At 34.4% G+C, this 25,608-nt stretch overlaps 14 protein-coding genes and 2 pseudogenes across 16 annotated transcripts, besides 5 other annotated features; 6 read left to right on the top strand and 10 right to left on the bottom strand.

Moving 5' to 3' along the window:
• Positions 1 to 1,438: part of a mobile genetic element that runs on past the window's edge.
• A 94-nt stretch (positions 1,439 to 1,532) lies between these two features.
• Positions 1,533 to 2,210: a terminal%2Cinverted (terminal inverted repeat of Maverick-1C transposon ID:TVAGG3_0242110).
• Positions 1,533 to 23,813: a mobile genetic element.
• On the bottom strand, positions 2,211 to 2,447 carry TVAGG3_0242250 (uncharacterized protein; the record flags this gene model as incomplete). Its single annotated transcript, XM_051227739.1, has 1 exon — positions 2,211 to 2,447. One exon carries the CDS (start codon positions 2,445 to 2,447, stop codon positions 2,211 to 2,213), a length of 237 nt encoding a protein of 78 aa, XP_051112725.1.
• On the bottom strand, positions 2,496 to 2,891 carry TVAGG3_0242240 (repellent protein 1 family; the record flags this gene model as incomplete). Its single annotated transcript, XM_051227738.1, has 1 exon — positions 2,496 to 2,891. A coding segment is annotated over one exon (396 nt), but the record flags the coding sequence as incomplete, so codon positions are not given.
• Positions 2,985 to 3,695, bottom strand: TVAGG3_0242230 (uncharacterized protein; the record flags this gene model as incomplete). The annotated part of the gene is made up of 1 exon (XM_051227737.1): positions 2,985 to 3,695. One exon carries the CDS (start codon positions 3,693 to 3,695, stop codon positions 2,985 to 2,987), a length of 711 nt encoding a protein of 236 aa, XP_051112723.1.
• On the bottom strand, positions 4,587 to 5,021 carry TVAGG3_0242220 (uncharacterized protein; the record flags this gene model as incomplete). Its single annotated transcript, XM_051227736.1, has 1 exon — positions 4,587 to 5,021. One exon carries the CDS (start codon positions 5,019 to 5,021, stop codon positions 4,587 to 4,589), a length of 435 nt encoding a protein of 144 aa, XP_051112722.1.
• On the top strand, positions 5,067 to 5,321 carry TVAGG3_0242210 (uncharacterized protein; the record flags this gene model as incomplete). The annotated part of the gene is made up of 1 exon (XM_051227735.1): positions 5,067 to 5,321. The coding sequence occupies one exon, from the start codon at positions 5,067 to 5,069 to the stop codon at positions 5,319 to 5,321; it is 255 nt and encodes an 84-aa protein (XP_051112721.1).
• TVAGG3_0242200 (uncharacterized protein) lies at positions 5,715 to 6,203 on the top strand (the record flags this gene model as incomplete). Its single annotated transcript, XM_051227734.1, has 1 exon — positions 5,715 to 6,203. A coding segment is annotated over one exon (489 nt), but the record flags the coding sequence as incomplete, so codon positions are not given.
• TVAGG3_0242190 (organellar and viral DNA polymerase type B) lies at positions 6,289 to 6,564 on the bottom strand (the record flags this gene model as incomplete). The annotated part of the gene is made up of 1 exon (XM_051227733.1): positions 6,289 to 6,564. One exon carries the CDS (start codon positions 6,562 to 6,564, stop codon positions 6,289 to 6,291), a length of 276 nt encoding a protein of 91 aa, XP_051112719.1.
• Positions 9,324 to 10,493, bottom strand: TVAGG3_0242180 (uncharacterized protein; the record flags this gene model as incomplete). The annotated part of the gene is made up of 1 exon (XM_051227732.1): positions 9,324 to 10,493. The coding sequence occupies one exon, from the start codon at positions 10,491 to 10,493 to the stop codon at positions 9,324 to 9,326; it is 1,170 nt and encodes a 389-aa protein (XP_051112718.1).
• On the bottom strand, positions 11,007 to 11,648 carry TVAGG3_0242170 (Prim-pol domain family; the record flags this gene model as incomplete). Its single annotated transcript, XM_051227731.1, has 1 exon — positions 11,007 to 11,648. A coding segment is annotated over one exon (642 nt), but the record flags the coding sequence as incomplete, so codon positions are not given.
• TVAGG3_0242160 (His-Me finger endonucleases family) lies at positions 13,583 to 14,151 on the bottom strand (the record flags this gene model as incomplete). The annotated part of the gene is made up of 1 exon (XM_051227730.1): positions 13,583 to 14,151. A coding segment is annotated over one exon (569 nt), but the record flags the coding sequence as incomplete, so codon positions are not given.
• Positions 14,371 to 14,922, bottom strand: TVAGG3_0242150 (integrase core domain containing protein family; the record flags this gene model as incomplete). The annotated part of the gene is made up of 1 exon (XM_051227729.1): positions 14,371 to 14,922. One exon carries the CDS (start codon positions 14,920 to 14,922, stop codon positions 14,371 to 14,373), a length of 552 nt encoding a protein of 183 aa, XP_051112715.1.
• Positions 16,896 to 17,842, bottom strand: TVAGG3_0242140 (uncharacterized protein; the record flags this gene model as incomplete). The annotated part of the gene is made up of 1 exon (XM_051227728.1): positions 16,896 to 17,842. A coding segment is annotated over one exon (947 nt), but the record flags the coding sequence as incomplete, so codon positions are not given.
• On the top strand, positions 21,855 to 22,391 carry TVAGG3_0242130 (uncharacterized protein; the record flags this gene model as incomplete). Its single annotated transcript, XM_051227727.1, has 1 exon — positions 21,855 to 22,391. A coding segment is annotated over one exon (537 nt), but the record flags the coding sequence as incomplete, so codon positions are not given.
• On the top strand, positions 22,616 to 23,140 carry TVAGG3_0242120 (protein of unknown function, DUF4107 family; the record flags this gene model as incomplete). The annotated part of the gene is made up of 1 exon (XM_051227726.1): positions 22,616 to 23,140. The coding sequence occupies one exon, from the start codon at positions 22,616 to 22,618 to the stop codon at positions 23,138 to 23,140; it is 525 nt and encodes a 174-aa protein (XP_051112712.1).
• Positions 23,141 to 23,813: a terminal%2Cinverted (terminal inverted repeat of Maverick-1C transposon ID:TVAGG3_0242110).
• A 329-nt stretch (positions 23,814 to 24,142) lies between these two features.
• On the top strand, positions 24,143 to 24,678 carry TVAGG3_0242100 (annotated as a pseudogene). The gene has a single exon. A coding segment is annotated over exon 1 (536 nt).
• Positions 24,679 to 24,682: 4 nt separating this feature from the next.
• TVAGG3_0242090 lies at positions 24,683 to 25,480 on the top strand (annotated as a pseudogene). Its single transcript has one exon. A coding segment is annotated over exon 1 (798 nt).
• A 32-nt stretch (positions 25,481 to 25,512) lies between these two features.
• Positions 25,513 to 25,608: part of a mobile genetic element that runs on past the window's edge.

Genomic DNA, 25,608 nt, shown 5'->3' with positions numbered 1-25,608 from the left:
CTGCTGTTTCTTATGGAAACGTAGGTGAGTTTGGAGAAGGCTCTTCAACAACAGTAGATATTGCTTGCGACAGGTTTCATATTATTTCTATTGACAACTCATTCTTATACGTGGAAAACAAGACATTGAAATAAAACCTTCTGCCAAGTTGTCTGACAAGAAAGGTTGCAATGGAATTTTCTATGTCGGATACCAATATGCTCCAAAAGTTTTCATGGGATATAAGATATATTCTAACTCTGACTTAGTTCAAACAGTAACATGGGCAAACTATGAATGGTTCGCTTTGAGAAACTCAGTACAACCACAAGCTAGAGAGCAAACAGACCAGTATGCAACTATTGAGAAAATAAGAAGACTTGACCCTAACGTTCCAGGAGTTTATGTTAACCTTTCTGGTTCAGATGGAACTGCTGCCACTAAAGTAAAACTGAAACTTAGAGTTCCTTTGTCATCTTTCCTCATCTTCAGGTTTTTAAGATACTTGCCAAACTGGGCAGGAAAAATTTCTATCGAACTTACTCCAAGCAAAAATAACTTAGTCATTGCACCAACACAAGACCCATTCACTATTACAGACGTAAAGGGAACAAATCAAACGTCATTCGCCGAATTTTGCAAAGACAAAGTTGACTTAGACTTTGGTTTCTCAAACTTCAACAATGAAGTAAACTATTATTTCAATGCTGCTGGAACTGCTTGGGACCCAGTTAAGTTCACATGCGAAAAATTTGAATGCAAGAGAATAGAAAGCAGACTTGCAGTCTATATGTTGGACCCAGATATTTCAAATGCTTTAGCTGCCAAATATATTGCAGTTCCACTTATGTTCCCTATACACCAAATATCTGTCAAAGACTTTGCAGGTGAAGTTGGAAACCAAAGTGCTGACCCAGGTGCAAGAACAGATATTGCTTTAACAACTGCAATGAAACATGCAGATACTATGTTTGTACTGTTCAGACGAACTATAAATGACTATTCTTGTTTCTACAACCCTGGTATTAAATATCATATAAACATAGATGGCAAATATTATCCAAGAGAAGAATATTCTACAGTTGAGGATATGAGGTCATACAACTTGACATTAGATGCTATGAACTTTAACAACAACTTCACAACAACCATTAACCCTGAAATGCAAAGTTCTATTATGCCATATGTGAAAGTATGGACTCATACAGGAGGTCAAAAAACTCAATATACAAATGGAGACCGTTCAAACTTTTGGCTTGGCATTCCATTTGCTGACTCAGAAGACTTTATGGGTGGTATTTCAACTGTTGGTACTGTACAAATACAATATACTGGTGACAGAGACGGTCCAGATGAATTGAAAGCAAAGAAGTTTACAAAACCAATAGCACTTTTCACGGAAGATGCTCTTTTGAAGATTCGTTCGATGAAACCTGCTGGGGCTCCTCAGATTGGCATAACGACAGCTTCCATCGAGCAGATTTTGGCAGCAGGTCAGTAAGTTGTTCTTGAACTGACTTCTCTCCGTCAAATATTGACAGTACGCCAGTTTTAGTTAGTATACAAGTCTTGGGTATGGTGGCACTGCGTTCCACTTTACCCAATACTTGTGAATTTGACACTTTACAAAACCGTTAACGTGTATTTTACAACACAAACGACAACACTAACTTAACCTTAAATATTTACAAAGCCGCCAACCACTTCACTTCACTAACGAACTCACTAATGTAAAAATAAACGTTCTCACTATCGTTCTCACTAACAACTTCACTAATGTTCTCATAAATTTTCCTCAATATCTTCATCATCAGTGTTAACCCTATTGTAGTCATACTTGAAGCCATAAACTTTCTCTAACTTCTTAACGTACAATTTACATAACTTACCTTCGTCATCGTATGGTTTAATGATATAACTATTTCTATCTTTATAAACAGTCAATGAAAAGTCAACTGGTCTCGGATGTATTTGAAAGAACATGTTATGCTCAGAAAGGAAGAATAAATGTTTAAATGTATGTTTGTTATATGTTTTGATTTGTATGAGTTGCTTTTGTTCTGTCATTTACATCCAAATAAAAAATTTCAGTAAACTTAAAAATAAAATAAAAAATTAATGATATCACCACCCGCACACGTATGAAAACATAGCACAAAAATAAATTTAGGGTAGAATGTTAGATCTAACACGTTTTCTAACCTCTTTTCTAACCTGTTGAATTCATTACTTTATAACTCTCTTCCTTTCTCCAACTCTTCTAACTTCTTCTTAAGTTCAGCAATGTTGTCCTCATGAAGTTTAATCTTTCTCAAAATTCCTTCTTTATCTAATGGTTGCTTTATCTTTCTAAACTGAACTCTACCATCCTTCATAGTATGAACGTAAAAACCTTCTGGAACCGCTCCTGATTTAATGTATTCTACCAAAAATTTTTGTTTCATTGCTTCAGTGACTTTAGTCGTCATTTCAATCAAATAAAAATTTTAATATTAAATAAAAATAACGTTATTTTTTCAGTAAGGAAACGCAGGAGTTTTACGATTTATTTGTGGTGTAGGTTCTGGTTTAAATGTTGGAGTCGGTTTTGGAGTTGACTTTTGAACAGGAGTTTGTAATTCCATAGGTTCAGGAGTCATTGAAGGTGTTGTTTGTGAAGGCGTTGGTTTTGGCGATGGTGTCGGAGTTTGTTTAACTTCAGCTACTTCAGTATTATTTATAACATTTGCTTTATTTCTTTTCAACATCATTACTGCTCCTGCTGTAGCTAGCAAACCTAGTGGGAGACCATATTTTATATAAGGACTTGACCAAATGCTATTTTTGACAGGAGCTGGTGGAACACCTAACCTTGGTGAGACTGCTCTTTGCCATTGTGCAGCTCGTAAGAAATATTCAATAGGTGCTCCATAATCGTTTGGTAAAGTTTGTTTCATAGATGGTGAAGGTTCGCGAGAGCTTGATGAAGAACTCATTTATAAGCTTTAAAAATAAACGTTCATCCTTTATTCCTCACCGTCGTCCGTAGCTAAGTTATAGTCATCTAATCTTATTATTGGGATTCCATTAGCACGCACCTGAATGGCAAAGCAACAATCCCTCATAAATCCAATAAGTGGCTTTGGTACGTTTTCAGTTGCTAGTTCAATAGGTCCTTTAACAGACAATTTGTATGTTATTGGAGCAGTAGATGTTTGACCTTGCTGGAAGCAAAAGTCCACTTCTGTTGGAAAACCACATAAGAAATGTGTGTTGTCATAGCTATCCCATTTATGTTCCACACTACCATCATCCACCAATGACCTCATAACATCTTCATTAAATCCTATCATATCATTGTTTGTATTGCAAGCGTTCGCAACCATTTCATAAAATACAGGTCCATATGATTTTTCAGGTTCTGCAGGCATATTTCCATAAGCTCCCATGGAAAGCTGAAGATATTTAAACTTAGGGTTCTCAAAATTAACATAATAGTTGTCTTTCTTTCTAAATAGTGCCCAAATACTTTTAACATTAATAGGCGTATAAGCTGCTGTAAATGTTGCACTTGAACTATCTGTATTCTTTGAGAATGAACCGTCCATAGGAATCCAATCCATAACTTTAACAGGAAAACATAAAGCCTCGTTTGTATAATGTTCTACAAGTTCTGTATAAATGTTAGGGTCTAAAGAGAATGACTTTGGATGAATGAAACATTCATTAAAATCCATCTTTGTTCGAAATAGTTGCTGGTTTACAGTTGTAATAGTAACTGTTCCACTAGCTTCTACTGCCTTCGTTATCATAGTGAATGGTTCATTCCATGGAACAAATTTATTTGTCGGTGGATTTGAATCTGAAGCAAATGCAACTTTAAGAGTTGGATTGAAAGCAATGATATCATTTACAGATATAGATGTGCATTGTAAGGCGTCGCTACTGAACTTTACTTTAAGCTGAATGTTTCCTGCAAAAGCTGGAATAAATCGAATAGCTTCTAATGGAAGGAATCTTCTAACAGGAATTCTTAAACGAAGCTTAAAATCAAATGATTTTCCTGCTGTAATTGGACCACTAACAATTTGTCCTGTTCTGCATGTTCCCGAATGACTCCATACATCTTCATGTCGAGTCTTTGAAAAAACATCTACTTTCTTTATTTGTTCGGTAGTTTGTGAGTTTGAAGTTATATATGCTTCTTCTCTTGCGTTGTCTTGAGAATATACGATACGACCATTTGCAAGGATTTGATATCCAGCAACTGCATAGAAAGCGTCATCGAAACCAATCCAAAATCCTGGTGGGTTTGTTTTATTGGAACCTGAACCAATTTCTTTATCTGCAATAAATTGACCTTCCATTTTATACGTAATGAATGTATTGTAAAGGTCCAACATATTTTCACCAGGAGGTGAGAGATTGAATGTTACCCATGTGTTATCTTTAGCAGTTCCAGGTTGTGATGGAATCTTTGCGTCAGAATATTTTCTATTAGTGTCACCAATTTGAACTGCATTGTCTATGATATCGAAATATGAGCGAATCTGATGAATATGCTCTGCTGGAGTAAATTCGTTTAACTGTTCGTTCTGCATGTATTTACTTCAGATAAAAATATCTATTTACTTCATTATTCTCACTCTTCTTCTTGGTATTCGTGGTGGAAGTTGTTTCTTGACATTTTCAATGAACTGTACATTCTCTTTTGTCTCGACTTCTTTCACTGGCGGGTCAGGGTTCTTTGACTCGGTTTGCTTTTCAATGAAATTCACGAACTTTGCAATAAGCTCTTGGTTCGTTATTGAAAGTACATCTGGCTTCTTTTCTTCTTGTTCTATTGACTTTTCAGTTTGAACAGAAGGTTTTATATGGGCTTCGTGGACTTCACCCTTGCCATGCACCTTAATGTTGTCGCTCTCTGCATTCGCTAATGGAACCTTTCTTTTTCTTACATATATTTTACCATCTTTACTCTGACTTACGTAATAGAAAGGATGTTGTATTCCTCTTGCGTCATTTAATATAATAGACTCTCGCTCTGATTTTGACAAGCTCATTTTACATCGGTTAAAGTTTTAATTTAGTTTTTTATCTGCAGTCAAATGACTCAGACAAGCCCTACGGACAAGACCCAGGGGGTCATAGATGTTGAAGCATTGAAGAAAGAAATTCGCGAGCAAATTTTATCCGAACTGAAGGAACAAAAACAAGAACAAAAGCCAGAGAGACCAAAGAGAAAACTTAGTGAAAAACAACTAGCTGCATTAGCTGCTGGAAGACAGAAGAACCCACGTTTGCTGGCGAAAAAAGCTAGAGAAGAAGCAAAAGCTAAAGAAGCTGAAGCAAAGAAAGAGTAAATGGTTTATTTTTATCCGAATTAAATGTATAGACAAATACCTTTATCTGTTGCGTTCAGTAGTGAAAACCCTGACGTCAAAATAAAGGGGAACAGAGTAACGTTTAAGTTTCCAACAGACTGGATTGTGAACATAAATGAAGAGAAGTACATTGGCATAACATCTATGTATATAACACGTGCTTTCAGAAAGGTTGACTTTATACTTCAAGTCGAGATAGAAAATGACGAACAGTCTTTAAGCGCCCAAAACATTCACATATACAAATACTTTAAAGACGATACAACATTGTTGCAATGTATGATTTCATTTAATGAGATGTTCGAGAAAAAGTTCAACATTGAAGTACAAACTTTACAGCCTTTACGTGAGTTTCTTGCACAACTGAAAGAAGAAGGTAGTCAGCCACAACTTATAGACTTTCATTATGAATTTAATGAAAATGAAGATGGAACTCATGACTGTCAGTTTGTTATATATTCACCATTCAATGAAGTCGCTAAAAAGAAAGAAAATCCATTACGTATAAGGTTTCAAATCTCTGAACCCAATGAAGACTTCAAGAATGTTTTCAATTATGATGCAATGCTTCCGAGGAAAAATGAATTTTCAAAGATTGTAACACCTGGCATTTGGGATAGAAAGCAAGCAATACTTTACTCTAATATAGCCAAAGGCGTTGAAAATGAGTTCATTGGTCATACAAGAACTTCACCACTTCCTAACCCTAAATACTATAAATTAACTGGCTTCAATCGTGAGTTTTGGATAGACATGTACTCCACTCATGACCATAAATGTCCAGTGTTCTTGCCTCCAGATGGGAAGGACTGTCTCTACATTGAAGCACAACTCTTAAACTCTACCATCGCAGTATTGTAAAATCTACGCTAGCTTTATTTTTATCACGAATGACCTCATTGCTGACAAAAATAAGCCGCTAGCGGCAAGGGCGAAGCCCATGACCTCAGAACTTCAACTTACGAATAAAGCTTGTTTTAGTCGTTATTGAAAAGTTGAACTTTTCAGCAAAGCAAGGTTGACATGACTTACATAAGTCGAATGCAATCTCTTGACCATCATGAAGTGCTTTGTAAAGTTTCATTAAACTGAACTCAGAGTCTTTGTCAAATTTTCCTTGCGGAACCATTAAACCTTTATCTTCATCATTGAAACACTGAACAGAGTCAGGAAACATTTCATTAGCGGTTAAAGCAATAACATCTTGCTTCACGCCTTTCATTCTGCAGTGAAATGCAACTTCATTTAAATCATTCGTGAGTAAGTCTATGTAAGTCTTCTTTCCACAAAATATTGACTTGTATGCTAAACTTTGTTTATCTTTTGTGATTTCTGCAAAGTCGCTATGAAATTGACCCCGACGTTATTTGAGCAAAAATATATTTTTGAAGAACTGAAGGTGTCACCACGTCACCATGTCACCAGGTTATTTAACTTCTTTTAAAAATGATGACAACATGACATTTAGACAACAGGTACGAAAGGAGGAAGACATTTATGAATTATTTTTGAAGAACTGAAGGTGTCACCACGTCACCATGTCACCAGGTTATTTAACTTCTTTTAAAAATGATGACAACATGACATTTAGACAACAGGTACGAAAGGAGGAAGACATTTATGAATTATTTTTGAAGAACTGAAGGTGTCACCACGTCACCATGTCACCAGGTTATTTAACTTCTTTTAAAAATGATGACAACATGACATTTAGACAACAGGTACGAAAGGAGGAAGACATTTATGAATTATTTTTGAAGAACTGAAGGTGTCACCACGTCACCATGTCACCAGGTTATTTAACTTCTTTTAAAAATGATGACAACATGACATTTAGACAACAGGTACGAAAGGAGGAAGACATTTATGAATTATTTTTGAAGAACTGAAGGTGTCACCACGTCACCATGTCACCAGGTTATTTAACTTCTTTTAAAAATGATGACAACATGACATTTAGACAACAGGTACGAAAGGAGGAAGACATTTATGAATTATTTTTGAAGAACTGAAAGTGTCACCACGTCACCATGTCACCAGGTTATTTAACTTCTTTTAAAAATGATGACAACATGACATTTAGACAACAGGTACGAAAGGAGGAAGACATTTATGAATTATTTTTGAAGAACTGAAAGTGTCACCACGTCACCATGTCACCAGGTTATTTAACTTCTTTTAAAAATGATGACAACATGACATTTAGACAACAGGTACGAAAGGAGGAAGACATTTATGAATTATTTTTGAAGAACTGAAGGTGTCACCACGTCACCATGTCACCAGGTTATTTAACTTCTTTTAAAAATGATGACAACATGACATTTAGACAACAGGTACGAAAGGAGGAAGACATTTATGAATTATTTTTGAAGAACTGAAAGTGTCACCATGTCACCATGTCACCAGGTTATTTAACTTCTTTTAAAAATGATGACAACATGACATTTTGACAACAACACAGGAGGAAGGCAGTTATGAATTATTTTTGAAGAACTGAAGGTGCTACCATGTTACCATGTGCTACCAGGTTAATTAACTTCTCTGAAAAAATGAGACAACATGACATTTTGACAACAACACAGGAGGAAGGCAGTTATGAATTATTTTTGAAGAACTGAAGGTGTCACCATGTCACCATGTCACCAGGTCATTTAACTTCTCTGAAAAAATGAGACAACATGACATTTAGACAACAGGTACGAAAGGAGGAAGACATTTATGAATTATTTTTGAAGAACTGAAGGTGTCACCACGTCACCATGTCACCAGGTTATTTAACTTCTTTTAAAAATGATGACAACATGACATTTAGACAACAGGTACGAAAGGAGGAAGACATTTATGAATTATTTTTGAAGAACTGAAGGTGTCACCACGTCACCATGTCACCAGGTTATTTAACTTCTTTTAAAAATGATGACAACATGACATTTAGACAACAGGTACGAAAGGAGGAAGACATTTATGAATTATTTTTGAAGAACTGAAGGTGTCACCACGTCACCATGTCACCAGGTTATTTAACTTCTTTTAAAAATGATGACAACATGACATTTAGACAACAGGTACGAAAGGAGGAAGACATTTATGAATTATTTTTGAAGAACTGAAGGTGTCACCACGTCACCATGTCACCAGGTTATTTAACTTCTTTTAAAAATGATGACAACATGACATTTAGACAACAGGTACGAAAGGAGGAAGACATTTATGAATTATTTTTGAAGAACTGAAGGTGTCACCACGTCACCATGTCACCAGGTTATTTAACTTCTTTTAAAAATGATGACAACATGACATTTAGACAACAGGTACGAAAGGAGGAAGACATTTATGAATTATTTTTGAAGAACTGAAGGTGTCACCACGTCACCATGTCACCAGGTTATTTAACTTCTTTTAAAAATGATGACAACATGACATTTAGACAACAGGTACGAAAGGAGGAAGACATTTATGAATTATTTTTGAAGAACTGAAGGTGTCACCACGTCACCATGTCACCAGGTTATTTAACTTCTTTTAAAAATGATGACAACATGACATTTAGACAACAGGTACGAAAGGAGGAAGACATTTATGAATTATTTTTGAAGAACTGAAGGTGTCACCACGTCACCATGTCACCAGGTTATTTAACTTCTTTTAAAAATGATGACAACATGACATTTAGACAACAGGTACGAAAGGAGGAAGACATTTATGAATTATTTTTGAAGAACTGAAGGTGTCACCACGTCACCATGTCACCAGGTTATTTAACTTCTTTTAAAAATGATGACAACATGACATTTAGACAACAGGTACGAAAGGAGGAAGACATTTATGAATTATTTTTGAAGAACTGAAGGTGTCACCACGTCACCATGTCACCAGGTTATTTAACTTCTTTTAAAAATGATGACAACATGACATTTAGACAACACAGCAGGATTAATGCAAAAATAAATTCAAATCATACTTTATAAAGCTAGACCTTCAGGTCTCGCCGCTTAGCGGCTCATTTACAGGTATTTCATCATCAGTAAATGAATCCTCATTATCGTTTGGTTCAACCTGTTTATATAATCCTTTCATTTCTTCTTTCAAAACATAACACCACGTCTGTTTACCATCTATTCTTCTCTGTTTCCTTTCACATTTATCTTTAATGCTCATTTGAAAGTTTTTGTCTTTCATGTCTGATGGTTTGCAGAATAGAGCATTTTCACACGTCATACCTGCACACAATTCATCATAATGTGTATTTATCCATACATCTAAAGGATTTGATGATAATTCAATTAAATCTTGTTTGGCTTCAGTCATCGGTATGATTCGTACATTAAATGATGAAAGGTCATATTGCATAAAATATGTTAAAAGGTTATCATAAAATTCCTTTGTGCATGAATCCATTAAATTCTTGAAGTAATCAAATTGACCCTTGAATTTACCATTAACTCTTAAAACTACATATCTTCTGTCTCCAACTTCAATTTTGACAGGGTAGACGTTATTAGTTACGAAAATGAAATTAGCAACATTCTGAGCAGTTCTTCTGGGTTGATTCTTTTCATTAATTCTAATCTCATTATCCGTAATAATTGATTTCAAAGCGTTGAAGTTTGCGAGTCTGTCTTCACCAACATTCTTGAGTTCATTAAGTACAAGAAACATTTTATTCTCAACTACTGAATTGAAATTACCCGTTAGCTCACCTATTTCAGTAATGTTTTTACATGAATAACCGGCGAGAAGTTCAGAAATAATGTCTGTAAATCTGTTTTTACCTGTTCCCTGAAGTCCTTTCAAAATAATTGCTGTTTCATTCTTGATTCCTGGATGTTGAATCATTGATGCAATCCAACCGAGAAGGTATTTATACACTTCATCATTATTATCACAAATGGCTTCTTTAATGAAATTCATAAACATCTCAATTTTTGAGTAATCTGGTTTTTCAAGAACGTTGTATTTATAACCTTGAAACGTTGAGAAAACATCTGGGGAATCAGATTTAAAGCAAACACCCTTAACGGTTAATGAAGACAATTGATTTAGTAGTACGTCCCATGCTGTTATTGTTTTACCTTCTTCTTTAAATAATTTAATCATTTTGAGTGACTCTTTCATGGCTGATTGAAGAACGAATGATATTTGATTCATTTTGTCGTGGATATTATAGTCCTTTTGAATGAAATATTTATTTCCACAATCTACAAAACGGATTACACGTGATAAATCCTCAATTACTTCAGAACTGTTTTTATACTGATGATTTTCAGCCTTGCGTCTAATATCTGTTATCAAAAACGAGTCATCAAGTTTTATATCAAATGTTATTTTTGGCTTACGTAATAAAGGTAAAACATATTCATCATAATATTCCTTTTGATATAGTTTTAGAATCTTCACTAAAACAAATGGAGAAGTCATTAAATGTGCGTATCTACTACGTGCTTTTTCAAAATTACTTTTTGCATTTTCTGTTAAACTGCAGAAGTTATAAACGTTATCGTATGCTTCATTAATTAAATGATTAGGTAACGAATTAATAGCTTGAAACAGTGTGAATAATGTAACTTCTTTTTCTAAATTCATGTTTCCACCGTCATTATGTACTTCAAAATCACAGATGCCATCAACTATGCTCTGGGCAAGTTTATCGTCAATGTTTACATCTTTGTTTTCATTCATTATACTCTTTATTTCTTCGTTCTTCTGTTCAACTCTTACCTTAATATTCAAATCATTTAATATATCATTCACTGTTCTGGTTAATGTTGAGTCGTAACTTCCACGAATGAATGAGTATGTATTGATTGGTTCTGTTGCATTCTTGCGAACTCTTGAATCAGCCATAACTACTAAAGAACGCTTTGAATCATCCATAGAAGTCATTATGTCAATATCATAATCATTGCAGGAATAGCATTTAATCATTCTGTTCGAAACTGAATAGAAGAAATTAGTGTTACAATAAATGTGAAGACCTCCTGAAGCGGTTTTAACGATAACATCTTTATCCGAAAGTTTTGATAGAATGTCTTTTCTAACTGTTTCTTTAAGTTCATCATTGTACGATTTATTGATATCAACATCTATAATCGTTAAATTTGAAATTTTATTTACTAATAAAGCCATACCAGTTTTCCTTCCTCTTCCTCCATCGTGTTTGAGGTAGTTATGTAAATCAATCTTGTTTTCACCAATTCTTTCGTTGAGGGTTTTAGTTTCTGCCACAACTAATTCCTCAACTAATGAATCAATAACTTTTTCATCAGAAACGATATAGTTGCTGTTGTTGTTTGTTGCTGTCATTTATATAGGAATAAAAAAATAAAAATAATTTTAAAACTAACTTTATTTTTGGACTGCATCATATTTCCGGGACTGTTGTCAAAATGTCATGTTGTCAGTAATTTTAAGAGAAGTTAATTAACCTGGTGACACATGGTGACGTGGTGACACCTAAAAACCATTAACGATAAAATATATTTCCGGGACTGTTGTCAAAATGTCATGTTGTCAGTAATTTTAAGAGAAGTTAATTAACCTGGTGACACATGGTGACGTGGTGACACCTAAAAACCATTAACGATAAAATATATTTCCGGGACTGTTGTCAAAATGTCATGTTGTCAGTAATTTTAAGAGAAGTTAATTAACCTGGTGACACATGGTGACGTGGTGACACCTAAAAACCATTAACGATAAAATATATTTCCGGACTGTTGTCAAAATGTCATGTTGTCAGTAATTTTAAGAGAAGTTAATTAACCTGGTGACATGGTGACGTGGTGACACCTAAAAACCATTAACGATAAAATATATTTCCGGGACTGTTGTCAAAATGTCATGTTGTCAGTAATTTTAAGAGAAGTTAATTAACCTGGTGACACATGGTGACGTGGTGACACCTAAAAACCATTAACGATAAAATATATTTCCGGGACTGTTGTCAAAATGTCATGTTGTCAGTAATTTTAAGAGAAGTTAATTAACCTGGTGACACATGGTGACGTGGTGACACCTAAAAACCATTAACGATAAAATATATTTCCGGGACTGTTGTCAAAATGTCATGTTGTCAGTAATTTTAAGAGAAGTTAATTAACCTGGTGACATGGTGACGTGGTGACACCTAAAAACCATTAACGATAAAATATATTTCCGGGACTGTTGTCAAAATGTCATGTTGTCAGTAATTTTAAGAGAAGTTAATTAACCTGGTGACACATGGTGACGTGGTGACACCTAAAAACCATTAACGATAAAATATATTTCCGGGACTGTTGTCAAAATGTCATGTTGTCAGTAATTTTAAGAGAAGTTAATTAACCTGGTGACACATGGTGACGTGGTGACACCTAAAAACCATTAACGATAAAATATATTTCCGGGACTGTTGTCAAAATGTCATGTTGTCAGTAATTTTAAGAGAAGTTAATTAACCTGGTGACACATGGTGACGTGGTGACACCTAAAAACCATTAACGATAAAATATATTTCCGGGACTGTTGTCAAAATGTCATGTTGTCAGTAATTTTAAGAGAAGTTAATTAACCTGGTGACACATGGTGACGTGGTGACACCTAAAAACCATTAACGATAAAATATATTTCCGGGACTGTTGTCAAAATGTCATGTTGTCAGTAATTTTAAGAGAAGTTAATTAACCTGGTGACACATGGTGACGTGGTGACACCTAAAAACCATTAACGATAAAATATATTTCCGGGACTGTTGTCAAAATGTCATGTTGTCAGTAATTTTAAGAGAAGTTAATTAACCTGGTGACATGGTGACGTGGTGACACCTAAAAACCATTAACGATAAAATATATTTCCGGGACTGTTGTCAAAATGTCATGTTGTCAGTAATTTTAAGAGAAGTTAATTAACCTGGTGACACATGGTGACGTGGTGACACCTAAAAACCATTAACGATAAAATATATTTCCGGGACTGTTGTCAAAATGTCATGTTGTCAGTAATTTTAAGAGAAGTTAATTAACCTGGTGACATGGTGACGTGGTGACACCTAAAAACCATTAACGATAAAATATATTTTTACTGAATTTAGCAACAAAATGAACGAGGTCAGGATGTATGTTGCTGAATTCATTCATAACACCCTTTGTAAGCTCATAAAATGTTTGTTTTGAGGTCGAGCCACTTTTGGCTCCACCGTATTCTTTCAACCTGAAGCATTTAATATATGTAAAAATATATTGTTTTAAAATGGTATGCCATATAGCTTCTTGAATTTGTTAAGAAGTATTCGAACGTATTTTCCATCTGTATCTCTAGTGTTTACATAAGCATAGCCCGCCTTAGTAAAATATACTTGTAATTTCCTATAGTTTACGCCGGTATAAAAGTAGAAAGAGTCTTGTTCTTCGCTATAGTAGTAAAACTCAAACGTATGCTTGCCATAGTCTGTAATTTCAATTGTTTCATCTTCTAGTTCGTCGACAAATTCGAATATAATATCTCCAAATTTGCCTTTGTTCTTATTGTTTTCAGAATAAGTGACCCAACGTAAGTTTTCAAGTCTATTGTCGTTTCTTATATGGTTTATATGGTCTACAAAAGGTAAATTGTTAGGATTCAGTATAAAATGAGTTGCAATGACAACATGTTTAAGATAGTGTTTTCCACCCATCTTCATATCAGCATATCCGTCATTTCGCTCCCATTCGCTTAAAACTCTTTTTGTCTTTTTGTTTCTGACTTCAAATGACTCACAACAGTGAATTTCATATTTCTCATCTAACAAACAAGTTTCCCAACGGTCTTCTCCAACAAACTCAGCGTACATTTCAAATAAAATAAAAAAAATATATTGTTTTAAAAATAAATTGTTTTCATGAGTTTTCTACGATGAAATCATGACAAATTCAAGAGGGTAGAAAAGAGGTTAGAAAACAGGTTAGATATAACCTTCTACCCTAAAATATATTTTTGGTGTAAATTTATGGTACCATTAATAATACATGACTGTTCTCATTCATGTCTGATTTACATCCAACGAAAAAGTTTAGAAGAATTTTCTTATTCTTTCTGGCATGTTTTTATCTTTCCAGTACTCCCGCTCTAATGGTCCCAGATGAGTTGGTTTAGATTCTCTCAAGTTCTTAGATGGTATAACATCTTCAACGCCTCCTTCATATCTTACTTTATAAGTGTCATCGTTTATGTTGTAGTCAAGTATTTCAATAACCACTCCTCGCTTTGCTTCGTCAATGGTTTCAGCAAGTTTGCCATTACTACTTTCGACTAATTTATGTCGAGGATAAAACGCAATAGAGTCGTCGGCAGCTTTTATAAGATATCCATTACCTTGCGTAGAGTCTACGATATAATAATTTCGACTTAACCTTAAACGTTTCTTTGTCAACGGTTTGTCGTCAAGAACTACACGAACTTTTGTTCCAGGAATGAGGGTAAATTGTGTTGAATTTCTGATATTTTGTGTTTGGCTTCGTTTCTTTTGTATATACTTTTCTTCTTGTTGTTGTGTCATTGAATTTGGTGTATGTCCTGTTGTAGAATGTGTTGAGGAATTGTAAACTTCGATGAAATGTTTCATTGTTTCTTCGGTAAAGTCTCGCTCTTGATTTAAATCTCTGAGAGTCCTTATGAAGCGGTTAATGATACCGAGTATGTTATGGTTATGGTCTTCAGTAGTGTAGTGAGTTATGTTATGCTTAATGAGAAATTCTGTGATTTCGTTGCTGAGGTATGCACCGTCTTGGTCTGATGTTAAAATACTTGGGCTATGTTCTGCTACAAACTTTTGTAAAACTCTTAACACTTCATGAGTTCCTTTATTTCTCATTATATACGCATATGCTTTACGAGTGTTAACATTTATGAAGATGAGGAATGGTTTATGACCACATTTTCTGCTTTGAATGAGAGTGTCAAATTGGTATGCGTCAGGAGTGTTGGAGTAAATTGGTAAAAAGTAGTCGTAAGGGTTTATTTTTGTTTGATGTACAACATTTTTGTCAAAGAACCTTTTCACTTCAGCTCTGTTAGTAAATCCCCAACTCTTTGCAGCTTCATTGAATTTCTTAAATGACCTCCATGGATGTTGTTCGAATACTTCTTTCAAGCTCATTTATGTAAAGTTAAAGATTTTATTCTAGGCTCAAGTGCGTTCATTGAACGCGGTACCATGCAAATACAGTCACAAATGGTGGCATGTAATCTGCACCCGAGCCTGTTGGATTTGTTGTGAAAGTATGGGCATGATTTCCTGCGGTTCCACAGAAAATACCTGCGCTTGAATCTACTGGGTCACTTGAAATATCATATCTATGCATTCCCTGTCTATCCGAACCTGCTGCAAGATTTGTATAACCTCTTTTTGTTATTGAATGTGAATGACTACCTGTTGTGTTTGTAGTTCCTGTATGAGTGTGCGGTGGAAGGTTTGCTTCAGTAATTTTCTTCGAACCTCCTGTTTGCTTTGAAGAGTTAGCACAGTATAAGAATTTGTCTACAATCTGCTGCCATGTACCAAAACCTAAAACTGTTGCTGGATTTGTTGAGTTCATTGACGTATAAATAGAGCCTATAGGATATAATGTTTGAAGAATCTGAGTCTTTAATGTTTGAAGCTCTGTTTTGTCTGCTTTCTTGTCATATAAATCTTGAGCAGTGAATTTAATATTATGTTCATCCTTCATGACATAAACATCTTTACATCTAATGTTTCTCATCGTCGTTATGTCGTCATCCGATGTTAAACCTTGTGGAAAGTTAGGAGGTTTACAATATAATGCATCCCCACCAGTTTCTTCAACCGTTCCTTCAATACTTTCTATAGCAACAGTTGTGAAGGATTTATGTGTATGGTTCTTGTCTGCTTTCTTATCTAACATTGCTGGTAGTTCATGTGCTTCAAAGTTTCTGGCATGACTTTCAATGTTCCTGCAACTGTTATCTAAACTGTTAAGAGTATCTTTTACGCTTGTACTTGGATTTTCTAATGGTGCACTTGAACCAAGGTCAAAGTTCAATATTATGTCGTCTGCTCTAACAGTAGTGAAGGATTTATGTGTATGGTTCTTGTCTGCTTTACTGTCTAATGTAGCTTGAAGTTCATTTATATCGGAGATATTGTGTTTATGAGATTTCAAAACTTTGTTCATTGCTTCAAGTTCAACTTTGTCAGCTTTACTTTTAATAGCATCTTCAAACGTTATTTTTGACTTAACTCTCAAAGTAAATTTTGGTTCAACTAATACACCGTTAACATTGAAAGTAGAGGCATAAATTTCATTGTTATAACCAAATGTTTCTTGTGCTTTACCTGTGTCATACTGTACAGTACAGCTTATGTCATAACCTTTAGCACGAATGTATTTATATCTTCTTTCATTAACATTTTTTGTCTTCGCTTCATCACTTCGTGTTAAATATCCATGGTAGTCCGTTATAATCTGTTCGTCTGAAGTTATATAATGAACGTGGTTTTTATCTGCTTTTTCGGCTAATTTCTCATTAACATCATTCACTTCTAATTCAACTCTTCCGCCAGAACTCTTATTATCATTAATCTTTTTCATTAATTCGGTAATTACGTCATAAAGACTATATTCTGTTTTCGGTTTTGTAAATAATGAGTCAAAATTTCTTTTCATCATTACATCGCTGACATTAATGATATCACCAATTCCTTTTTCATTTATTCTCTTCATTAATTCTGCAATAATGACGAATATATAATCTGTTAATTTATTCTCTTCATCGAGGGTTATAGAATGTTTTGAAATTGAATCATTAACTCCTCTAAATAAATCAATAACTTCAGGATACACGTTTTTAATGTCTTGAATAACCCGACCAGTATCCTCGCCACTATGTGGCTCTGAGCCCGTTGGGCTCTGTTGTTCATGTTCTTCGTTCCCGTCGTTACGTGGTTTTATATCTCTAACCATCATCAACGCAGCCATAACCGGAGGGTTTGTTGCTACCTGTTCGAAAATCCGTCCGTTATGTATGGTATATCTAAATAATTTCTTTGTGTTTGTTAAAACATTTGAAACAAGTCTTTTAAAACCATCTACAAAATTTCCTGTTTCACCTAATGTTCTTGCAGCATTTACAAGCTCACCCATTCCCGCTTTTGACCCCAAAAACGTCCATATTGCATTTATTTCACTCTGTATAGTTGTCCATTCAGCGAAACTAACACCCGCATTCGCTAAGCTGAAAATGAAATTCAGTGGATCGAACTTAATTCCACCTTCTTTTTCAATTTCAACGAACTCACTAACATGAGATTTTAAGTATTCTTTCGTTAAAATTGTTTTCCCCGATGTTATGTCATTAACGAAACTATCACCGTCAAAAGTTAACGAATTCAATTTCGTCGTTGATGCTTTTATTTCATACACCGCTTTATCGATAGTTTTTGGCTCACCTTCTTTAGAAGCATATGAAACATTAATGAATGAATTATATGTATTCGTGAATGAGTTAAAATCAATGATTTTCATTAATGACGCCTTTAATGATTCATTAACTGTTGAATCCCTTAAAACAATTAATGAACTGTCATGGGCTTCGCCCTGGTCGCTTCGGTCTGAAAGACCTTCAGGACTCAAAGAGTCCGTTTGCGACTTTATGAAAGGTACACTGCAAACCGTCGAGTTTGGATCAAATGCTGTAGTTGGTGCAGGAATATTAATGATATAAGTCATTAAATCATTAAGTGACGTAAATAATGTTGTCGTTTTTGATTTAATTTCTTTAGCATCTGTTATATATGGTAATTTTATTTCTGTAGTTTCTGAATTAAAGATATTCGCTAAAATGTTTTGTAAACTGTTTTGAACAGCTGTGTAAACCGTTGAATTCGGAACTCTTACGATTTCACCATCCTTAATAAAAGGCATTGTACATGACGTAGTGCTTGGGTCAAATCTTTCGGGATTATAATTCAACATATATTCTAACGCTTCATATACAGACCTATAAACAGTTGTGTCGTTCTTCATGACAACTTCACCATTTACAATGAATGGCATAGTGCATGGAGTTAAAATAGGGTCAAACTTTTCATAGTCCTTCCATGTTATGTATTTCTCGGTATTTCCATCAGAAATAACAATATATTTGTCAGTAAGTGTGAGAGAGTATTGACCAAAATATAAACGTTTAGCTCTGTCAGCTTCATACGCATATGCAGCAATACTCATATTTTAATGAGAATAAAATGTTGTTCTATTTGCAAAGTACAGACCCAAACGAATACGGGACAGTAAAGCTACAAACAAACTTAGGTCTTCAGAATGAAGCGCTTGCTTTCAGAGTTGTTGACTTCAATACTATCGCTTCATTCGTTATAACAGATGAAACAGATTTCATGGAGCTTGAAATAGATGGAAAGAAGCACGAAATAAGATTTCACAATAATGTAGAATATAAGATGGAAACATTAGCTGGAGTGTTAAATGCGCTCATAAATACTACAATAAACAAGGAGAACGAAGAAAACTTAATGAATGTTAAACTTATTGCAGGAGTTTTGAAGTTCAGTTATGCGAAGGAGTTTAAGATAACACGAATGAGTCATAGAGTTCAATTGCTTCTGGGAGCATACCATATGACATGTCCTTTGAAAAGTGTTGACAAAACGATTGAGATGAAATCTGTTCCATACGTATGTTATGGTAATTGTTTATACGTTGAGTCAAAAATAGCTAATGTCACAGGTATTTCAGGAGTTAATAGTAAAGGTTCAGTAGAATATAAATCCTTCTGTTATGCAGTCAATTCAATGTTCATTCCAAACGTTCCTGTCATAGTAACTCATTTAGGTAAATGGGTTCGCATTAGTCCTCATAATTTGAAAGACATGCAATTCAGACTTGTTGACTTTCAAGGAGAGCCTGTAGAACTGAAGGCACCAGTGCGAATGACTGTTGAAGTTGACTTTTTAGAAAATATTAAATGCAACAGCTTACAAGAGAACTCAGAGCTAAAAATATAAAGTATGAATGTTATGTATTAGGTCATGAACTTTGGTTATTGCTGTTTGATGAAACAAATGAGTTAGTTATGTCAGTCAAGAGAACAGAAAAAGGCGTCAAAGGCGCCGAGCGCAAAGCGCTATATTGTGTTAGTGAAAACTGCACCAAGTCAATAAGATTAGGTTTGCATTATGAAGATGAGTTCGATACTGTTGAAGAAGTTTTGGATAGATATTACAAATTGCTTTAATTTACTAAAACATATTTCAAACAAAGCTTATATTCTGTTGAAAGTTTTGTATACTCGTTCGAATATTTATACTTAAACTCAACTCCTGTAGTTCCTGGTATTTCAATGATGCGGATGTTACCTATTTTCATGAATGGTGGCGTTTGACCACAGCATTCGATTTCAGGGTCGAGATAGTCAATGACACATTGTTTCCCTGTTATTCGTGATATAACATTTTCAAGGTCCTCCTTTGTTAGAATTATTTGGTTCTTGCTTATAAGATTTGTCAAAAGCTTCTTATCGTCTTTGAGTAAAATTGTTTGGTATAACTGAAGAAGGTAATGGTCTACGTTATCTGAAGGATTTGTTTGAACATTTGTGTAAGGGTTGTCGTTGGCTTCTCTTGAAAGAATTTGGTCCAGTGGTGGATACTCTAACTTAACATCTGATGTAGCGTTAGCGTTTGAAGCTGAGTTTAAATTCACGGATTTCAGTTCTGGTTCTTTTTCTTTCAAACACTCTGAACTATAGTTCTTTATGACAATATTGTTTGTCGTTCGTGAGTCAACATTTGATGTTGGTTCAATTGGAACATTAACGGCACCAGCTAAGATGGATTTGCTTCTCATTTCATATAGAATAAAAACCTTTTATATGTATGAAATGAACAATATACTCGACAAGGGTTTGAATGTAAAGCTAACGAATGAAAATATTGTTGAATTCACTGAGACAGGAGCTGTGTATAAAGATGTAGAACTACTGAACAAAAGAGCTAAGGGAAGAAGCAGGAACATGAACAAAGGGTGGAAGCCTATAAAAATTTATGTCAATGATGGCTCAGGAGGTTCAAACATAAAGTATGCAGAAAGTTATAGAGTTTATGCTCTCAAAGGTGAAAAGCCTTCATTTAAGAACAGCTATTCTAACATATCCTCAAAAGTTAACGGATGGGGAAGTGGATGATATGAATGACAGCAAAAATATTAACAGAAATGGCGACAGAGATGCATGGAATTTGTTTACCATCAGTCAATTGAAGGTTAAACTTTAAAACAATGTTGGTCGTTCCCATGGAATATTTTTGACTTTAATGGTATTAGTCATGATATGAATCTCAAGGTATGAACGAGGAGAGATGAGAGACTTATATGCTTCCCAAATTTCTTCAAAAGGTAATGTTATACCTGACTGTTTCCAAATGAGTTCAATATCATAACGTGAGAAACCTTGAAAGATAACGAAGTCAGTTATGAGACGTTTTATGTTTAAAGCTAAAAACCTCCATGTTTGCATAAGTATTGCTACAGTTAAGTGGTAATGTCTGACTTTAGTAATGATGTTAGCTAATGGTGAGTCAGGCTTTGACACTAAACCTTTTCCGGCGAAGTCGTCGCAAACGAGCAGAGTGTTTGAAGGATATTTTTTGAAGGGGTATTTTGAAAGTTTTGACAGAATGTAGTTTGTAAGTCGTTTCATATCGTAAACTCCTGAGTACTGACGTAAGTGGTGTTTGTCAATAATTCTTTCCATCTCCTCAGAAGTCTTTTGCATTCCTGACTGTATAAATTCAACGATGGCATAATATTTCCTCTTACGTCGAATGTAACGTTGAAGAAATTCAATGAGTTCACTGTCTGGAACTTTAACGACAGAGGCTTGAACTTTTGACATAAATGTTTTCGCTGTTGAGTCCATAGAGTCTGAAGTTGCTGATATAATGATTTGGTCATAATAGAGTCTTCCTAAACGCTCTGTTATGAGTATATGACGAATGAGGTTAAATGTCTTACCTGAACCCATCTTTCCACAATAGAAATACACACCATTGAACAGAACCAAATAGCCTTACTGAAAGGAAGAATGAGAGAAGAGTTAAGTAATTGTTCGTGTCTGTAGTTTCATTCATGTCTTCATCTACGTCATGTATTAAATGCTTCATTTTATCTCCATTAAAAATGCAAGTCAAGAAATATTCAGAACATAGCACCGAGTCTAACTGACAAGAGTATAAAGATATACTATGAACACGTTATGATGAAACCAACCAAAATTCAAGAAAAGTCAGTATACTTATGAATATCCAAGACACTGGGTAGAGTATGTAGGAGGTGAGAAAGCTATTGAAATAAGACAAGTTAAAGTATTCCAGCAGGAAGGACAATATTATTGAAGAACTTTAATGTTTTGAGGTATAATGATGAAACAAAGAAGCAAGATAGTTTTCCGTTGCTGTGTATGTGAACCTAGACACAGGAGATGACATGAAAGTTTTTAAACACAAAGCTTCAAACGGTAGTGAGAGAACAACTGACTGCGGAAGGGCATCCATTACCTTCAGAAGTTACCATAGCATATAATTTTGAAACAAACTCAATAGATTTTAAAGTCATCTCTGCAAAGAAGTCAGGTTTTACATTTAATGAAGCAGATGTATATTCGAATGAAAACTTCAAAGCTATTGCATGGTTAGATAATGACGATTGCTTTAAGAAAATATTTAAATTCAGTGACTCAACGATGTCAATAGATGACCTTCGTGGAATGTTACCATCGACGTTTACAGTTGAAGGTTCAGCAGGATTGCTTACAAGATTGTCAATTGGTGGTATTTGGTCTCGTGAGAACATTGTTATAAAATCCAGTATAAGTGAATTTGCTGAAGAATCTATATTATGTCTTTCAAACTACATGTATTCGCCACCGAAGCATTATAGTATAACAAACTTTGTCAGTAAGTTTAACATAAGACTTGTCGAACCTTCTTCAATGAAAGATGTTGTGCTACCTAAAGATGGAAAGGATGGACTCATTATTGAGATGATTTTAATAGCATATTAAATGAGCTTGTTCTTGAAGGTCATTCATGATGAAATAACTGTTGTAGAAGATGTTAGCAATTGTTCAGACATTTTGAAGCGATAGATGATATAAGAAAGAAGTTTATGAAGCCGCAACGCGGCGAGGACGAAGTCCATGAGAATGTTTATGTTTCATTGACTTTCTCCAGTAACGAGAACTTTTATGAGATAATATTGAAGAGAGATGATTTTAATATGGTGTAAATGGTAGCTTGGGCAGCTTTAGGCGCAATGGGAACAAAAGCATTAGCATTTGGAGCAAAAGCACTTGGGGCTTATGACGCAGTAAATAAAATGAGTGGAGGAAGGGTTTCAAAGACATTAGATGCAAATAAAGGAAAGATTGGAGGCTGGGTTGCAAAGAAGTTAAGATTAAATAAAATAGGACTCATAAATAAAGCATCCAATTTGGTTGCGACTGAGTCAGAAAATGCTTTAGGAAAGGACGATGAGTTTGCAAAACACGCAAAAGACTTTAATGACCAGATGAAAGGTGAAACAATGCATTTAAATAGAGTCGATGGAACTAAAGAAAATGTTTCTTCTCCACCAGTAGTTCTTCCGTATGGTCCCTATGGAATGTATGGAAACCCTTACGAAAGACCATTTGACCCATTGACTGGTGGAAGTAACTGGTATCATTACGGACGAAGAAGAAAGACAGTCAAGCTGGAGACAGACGTGAAGAAAGCAACTAAAAAGAAACCAAGGAAGAGAGTTATAAAGTAATGAATTCAACAGGTTAGAAAAGAGGTTAGAAAACGTGTTAGATCTAACATTCTACCCTAAATTTATTTTTGTGCTATGTTTTCATACGTGTGCGGGTGGTGATATCATTAATTTTTTATTTTATTTTTAAGTTTACTGAAATTTTTTATTTGGATGTAAATGACAGAACAAAAGCAACTCATACAAATCAAAACATATAACAAACATACATTTAAACATTTATTCTTCCTTCCTGAGCATAACATGTTCTTTCAAATACATCCGAGACCAGTTGACTTTTCATTGACTGTTTATAAAGATAGAAATAGTTATATCATTAAACCATACGATGACGAAGGTAAGTTATGTAAATTGTACGTTAAGAAGTTAGAGAAAGTTTATGGCTTCAAGTATGACTACAATAGGGTTAACACTGATGATGAAGATATTGAGGAAAATTTATGAGAACATTAGTGAAGTTGTTAGTGAGAACGATAGTGAGAACGTTTATTTTTACATTAGTGAGTTCGTTAGTGAAGTGAAGTGGTTGGCGGCTTTGTAAATATTTAAGGTTAAGTTAGTGTTGTCGTTTGTGTTGTAAAATACACGTTAACGGTTTTGTAAAGTGTCAAATTCACAAGTATTGGGTAAAGTGGAACGCAGTGCCACCATACCCAAGACTTGTATACTAACTGTTTTGACATAATATTGTATTATAAACTTTCCTTTAGTAATATCTGTAAGTTTTGAAGTTATATTTTTGTCTGCTTCAAGAACTTTCACCATTTCAGTTATACCAACTTTCTTTGCTTTATGAAAATATTTTGGTTCAGCAAAGACTGCTATTCTATAACATTTTCCATTGTTTGTGTAAAGAACTATTCTGTCAATGTATTTGTATTGTTTGTGAGTATAAACTTTGTTTTGCTTCAATTCAAAGAGATATCCGAATACGTCCATCTTTTTATTCTAAGTAAAATGTCATTTCCGAAAAATAGAAGCGTAAGTGTTTCAAAAGGTTTAATGGCGGTGGCAGATGTGAAGTTAAATTCACCAACTCAAACAAACAGTCAAAGTGTTATTGTCAATGTCAAAGACAGAGATGTTGAAGTGGGGAAACCATACGAAGACGAAGATGGTATAACAATTGTTCCTGTAAAAGAACAACCAACATATCCTGAAGTTAACAGAGACTTAAGTTCTGTTGCAGATATTCGAAACGACTACCAACAACTGAAAGACAAACTTCAAACTCAGGAGAAGATTTGTCAAGCTTTAAGTATAATGTTAAACTTGGTCGAACACAACCTGTAAAAGTGAACTCATATGTCATTGCACCTCATGAAGTTTTGAAAGAACTATTGAAACTTTTGACAGAGGCAGACGATATAAACATCAAAGAAATAGAACCCGACATTAGTTGCTGTGGTGTTTCATATAATGTCATTGACAAGATATACGTTATGAAAGGAGGTGAAACGTTGAACTTAAAATATAGTTTCCCAGACGTTATAAAAATATTTGACGACCACAACATTTCATTAAAATTTATTTGCTAAGTAAATGGCAGAAGACATAATGGTTTATACTATTACGACTAAAAACCCTGAGTCATATAATTCTATAAACAACAAACTTACAAAGTCCTCAAGGACGGTATTGTAAACTAACCTTAAACACAATGACGACTAAAGCCTGTTTTGCTCTTTTGACACCAGAAGACTTTATTGTTGTGAATGGTAAAAAATACTCCTTTGAAGATACTTACTCAGATATACCACCAACAGGTTTTGTTGACTTATTTAATACTTTAAGTACGGGTGTAACATGTGCTGCAACTAGAGCAGGTTTCATTATGTTTGGATGTCCGAATGAGTTTACTATAAACGATATGAGCTATAATACAAAACTTATTTCTGGTTTTTACTACCAACAGTTTCCTATAACAGGAAAAGGTGTCATACAAGGAATGTCTATTCCATTGACATTAAGCACACCAATCTTATATATTGTTTCAAACTTAGGTTCAAAGTGCTATTCGAATGTCGACAGAAACTATTATGACCAAAAGATACTTATGCGTATAAACAATACTTTCTCTGCTGGTTTGCCTATTGTTATTCGAATGCAGAATTTTCAACCTTAGTGAACTCAAACACTTTGGCAAGTATAACGTTGACATTAGTTGACGCAAACTTTGTTCCTGTAAAACTTTTATGTCCTATGTATTTGTCAATGACGGCAGAAAGTTTCGAATTGGAAGATGCAACTGGTGAAAGTATTGTATTACAAGAACAACTTCAACAACAAATAGCTCAAGAACAACAAATGCAACAAATGGAACAACAAAGTCAAGAATAAAAAATAATATTTTTTTTATTTTTATAAAAATGTACAGAATAGATGTTTCAGATTTTTATGACTTCCAAGCATTCAGAAATATGTGTCCATTTAGAGACTATAACAAAGCAGTCGAGAATTTGAAACGT

Source organism: Trichomonas vaginalis, chromosome IV (genome assembly GCF_026262505.1).
Source record: "Trichomonas vaginalis G3 chromosome IV, whole genome shotgun sequence".
Lineage (NCBI taxonomy): Eukaryota > Parabasalia > Trichomonadida > Trichomonadidae > Trichomonas > Trichomonas vaginalis.
The sequence above is the reverse complement of the archived record's forward strand: the minus strand, read 5'-3'. Positions and strand labels throughout refer to the sequence as shown.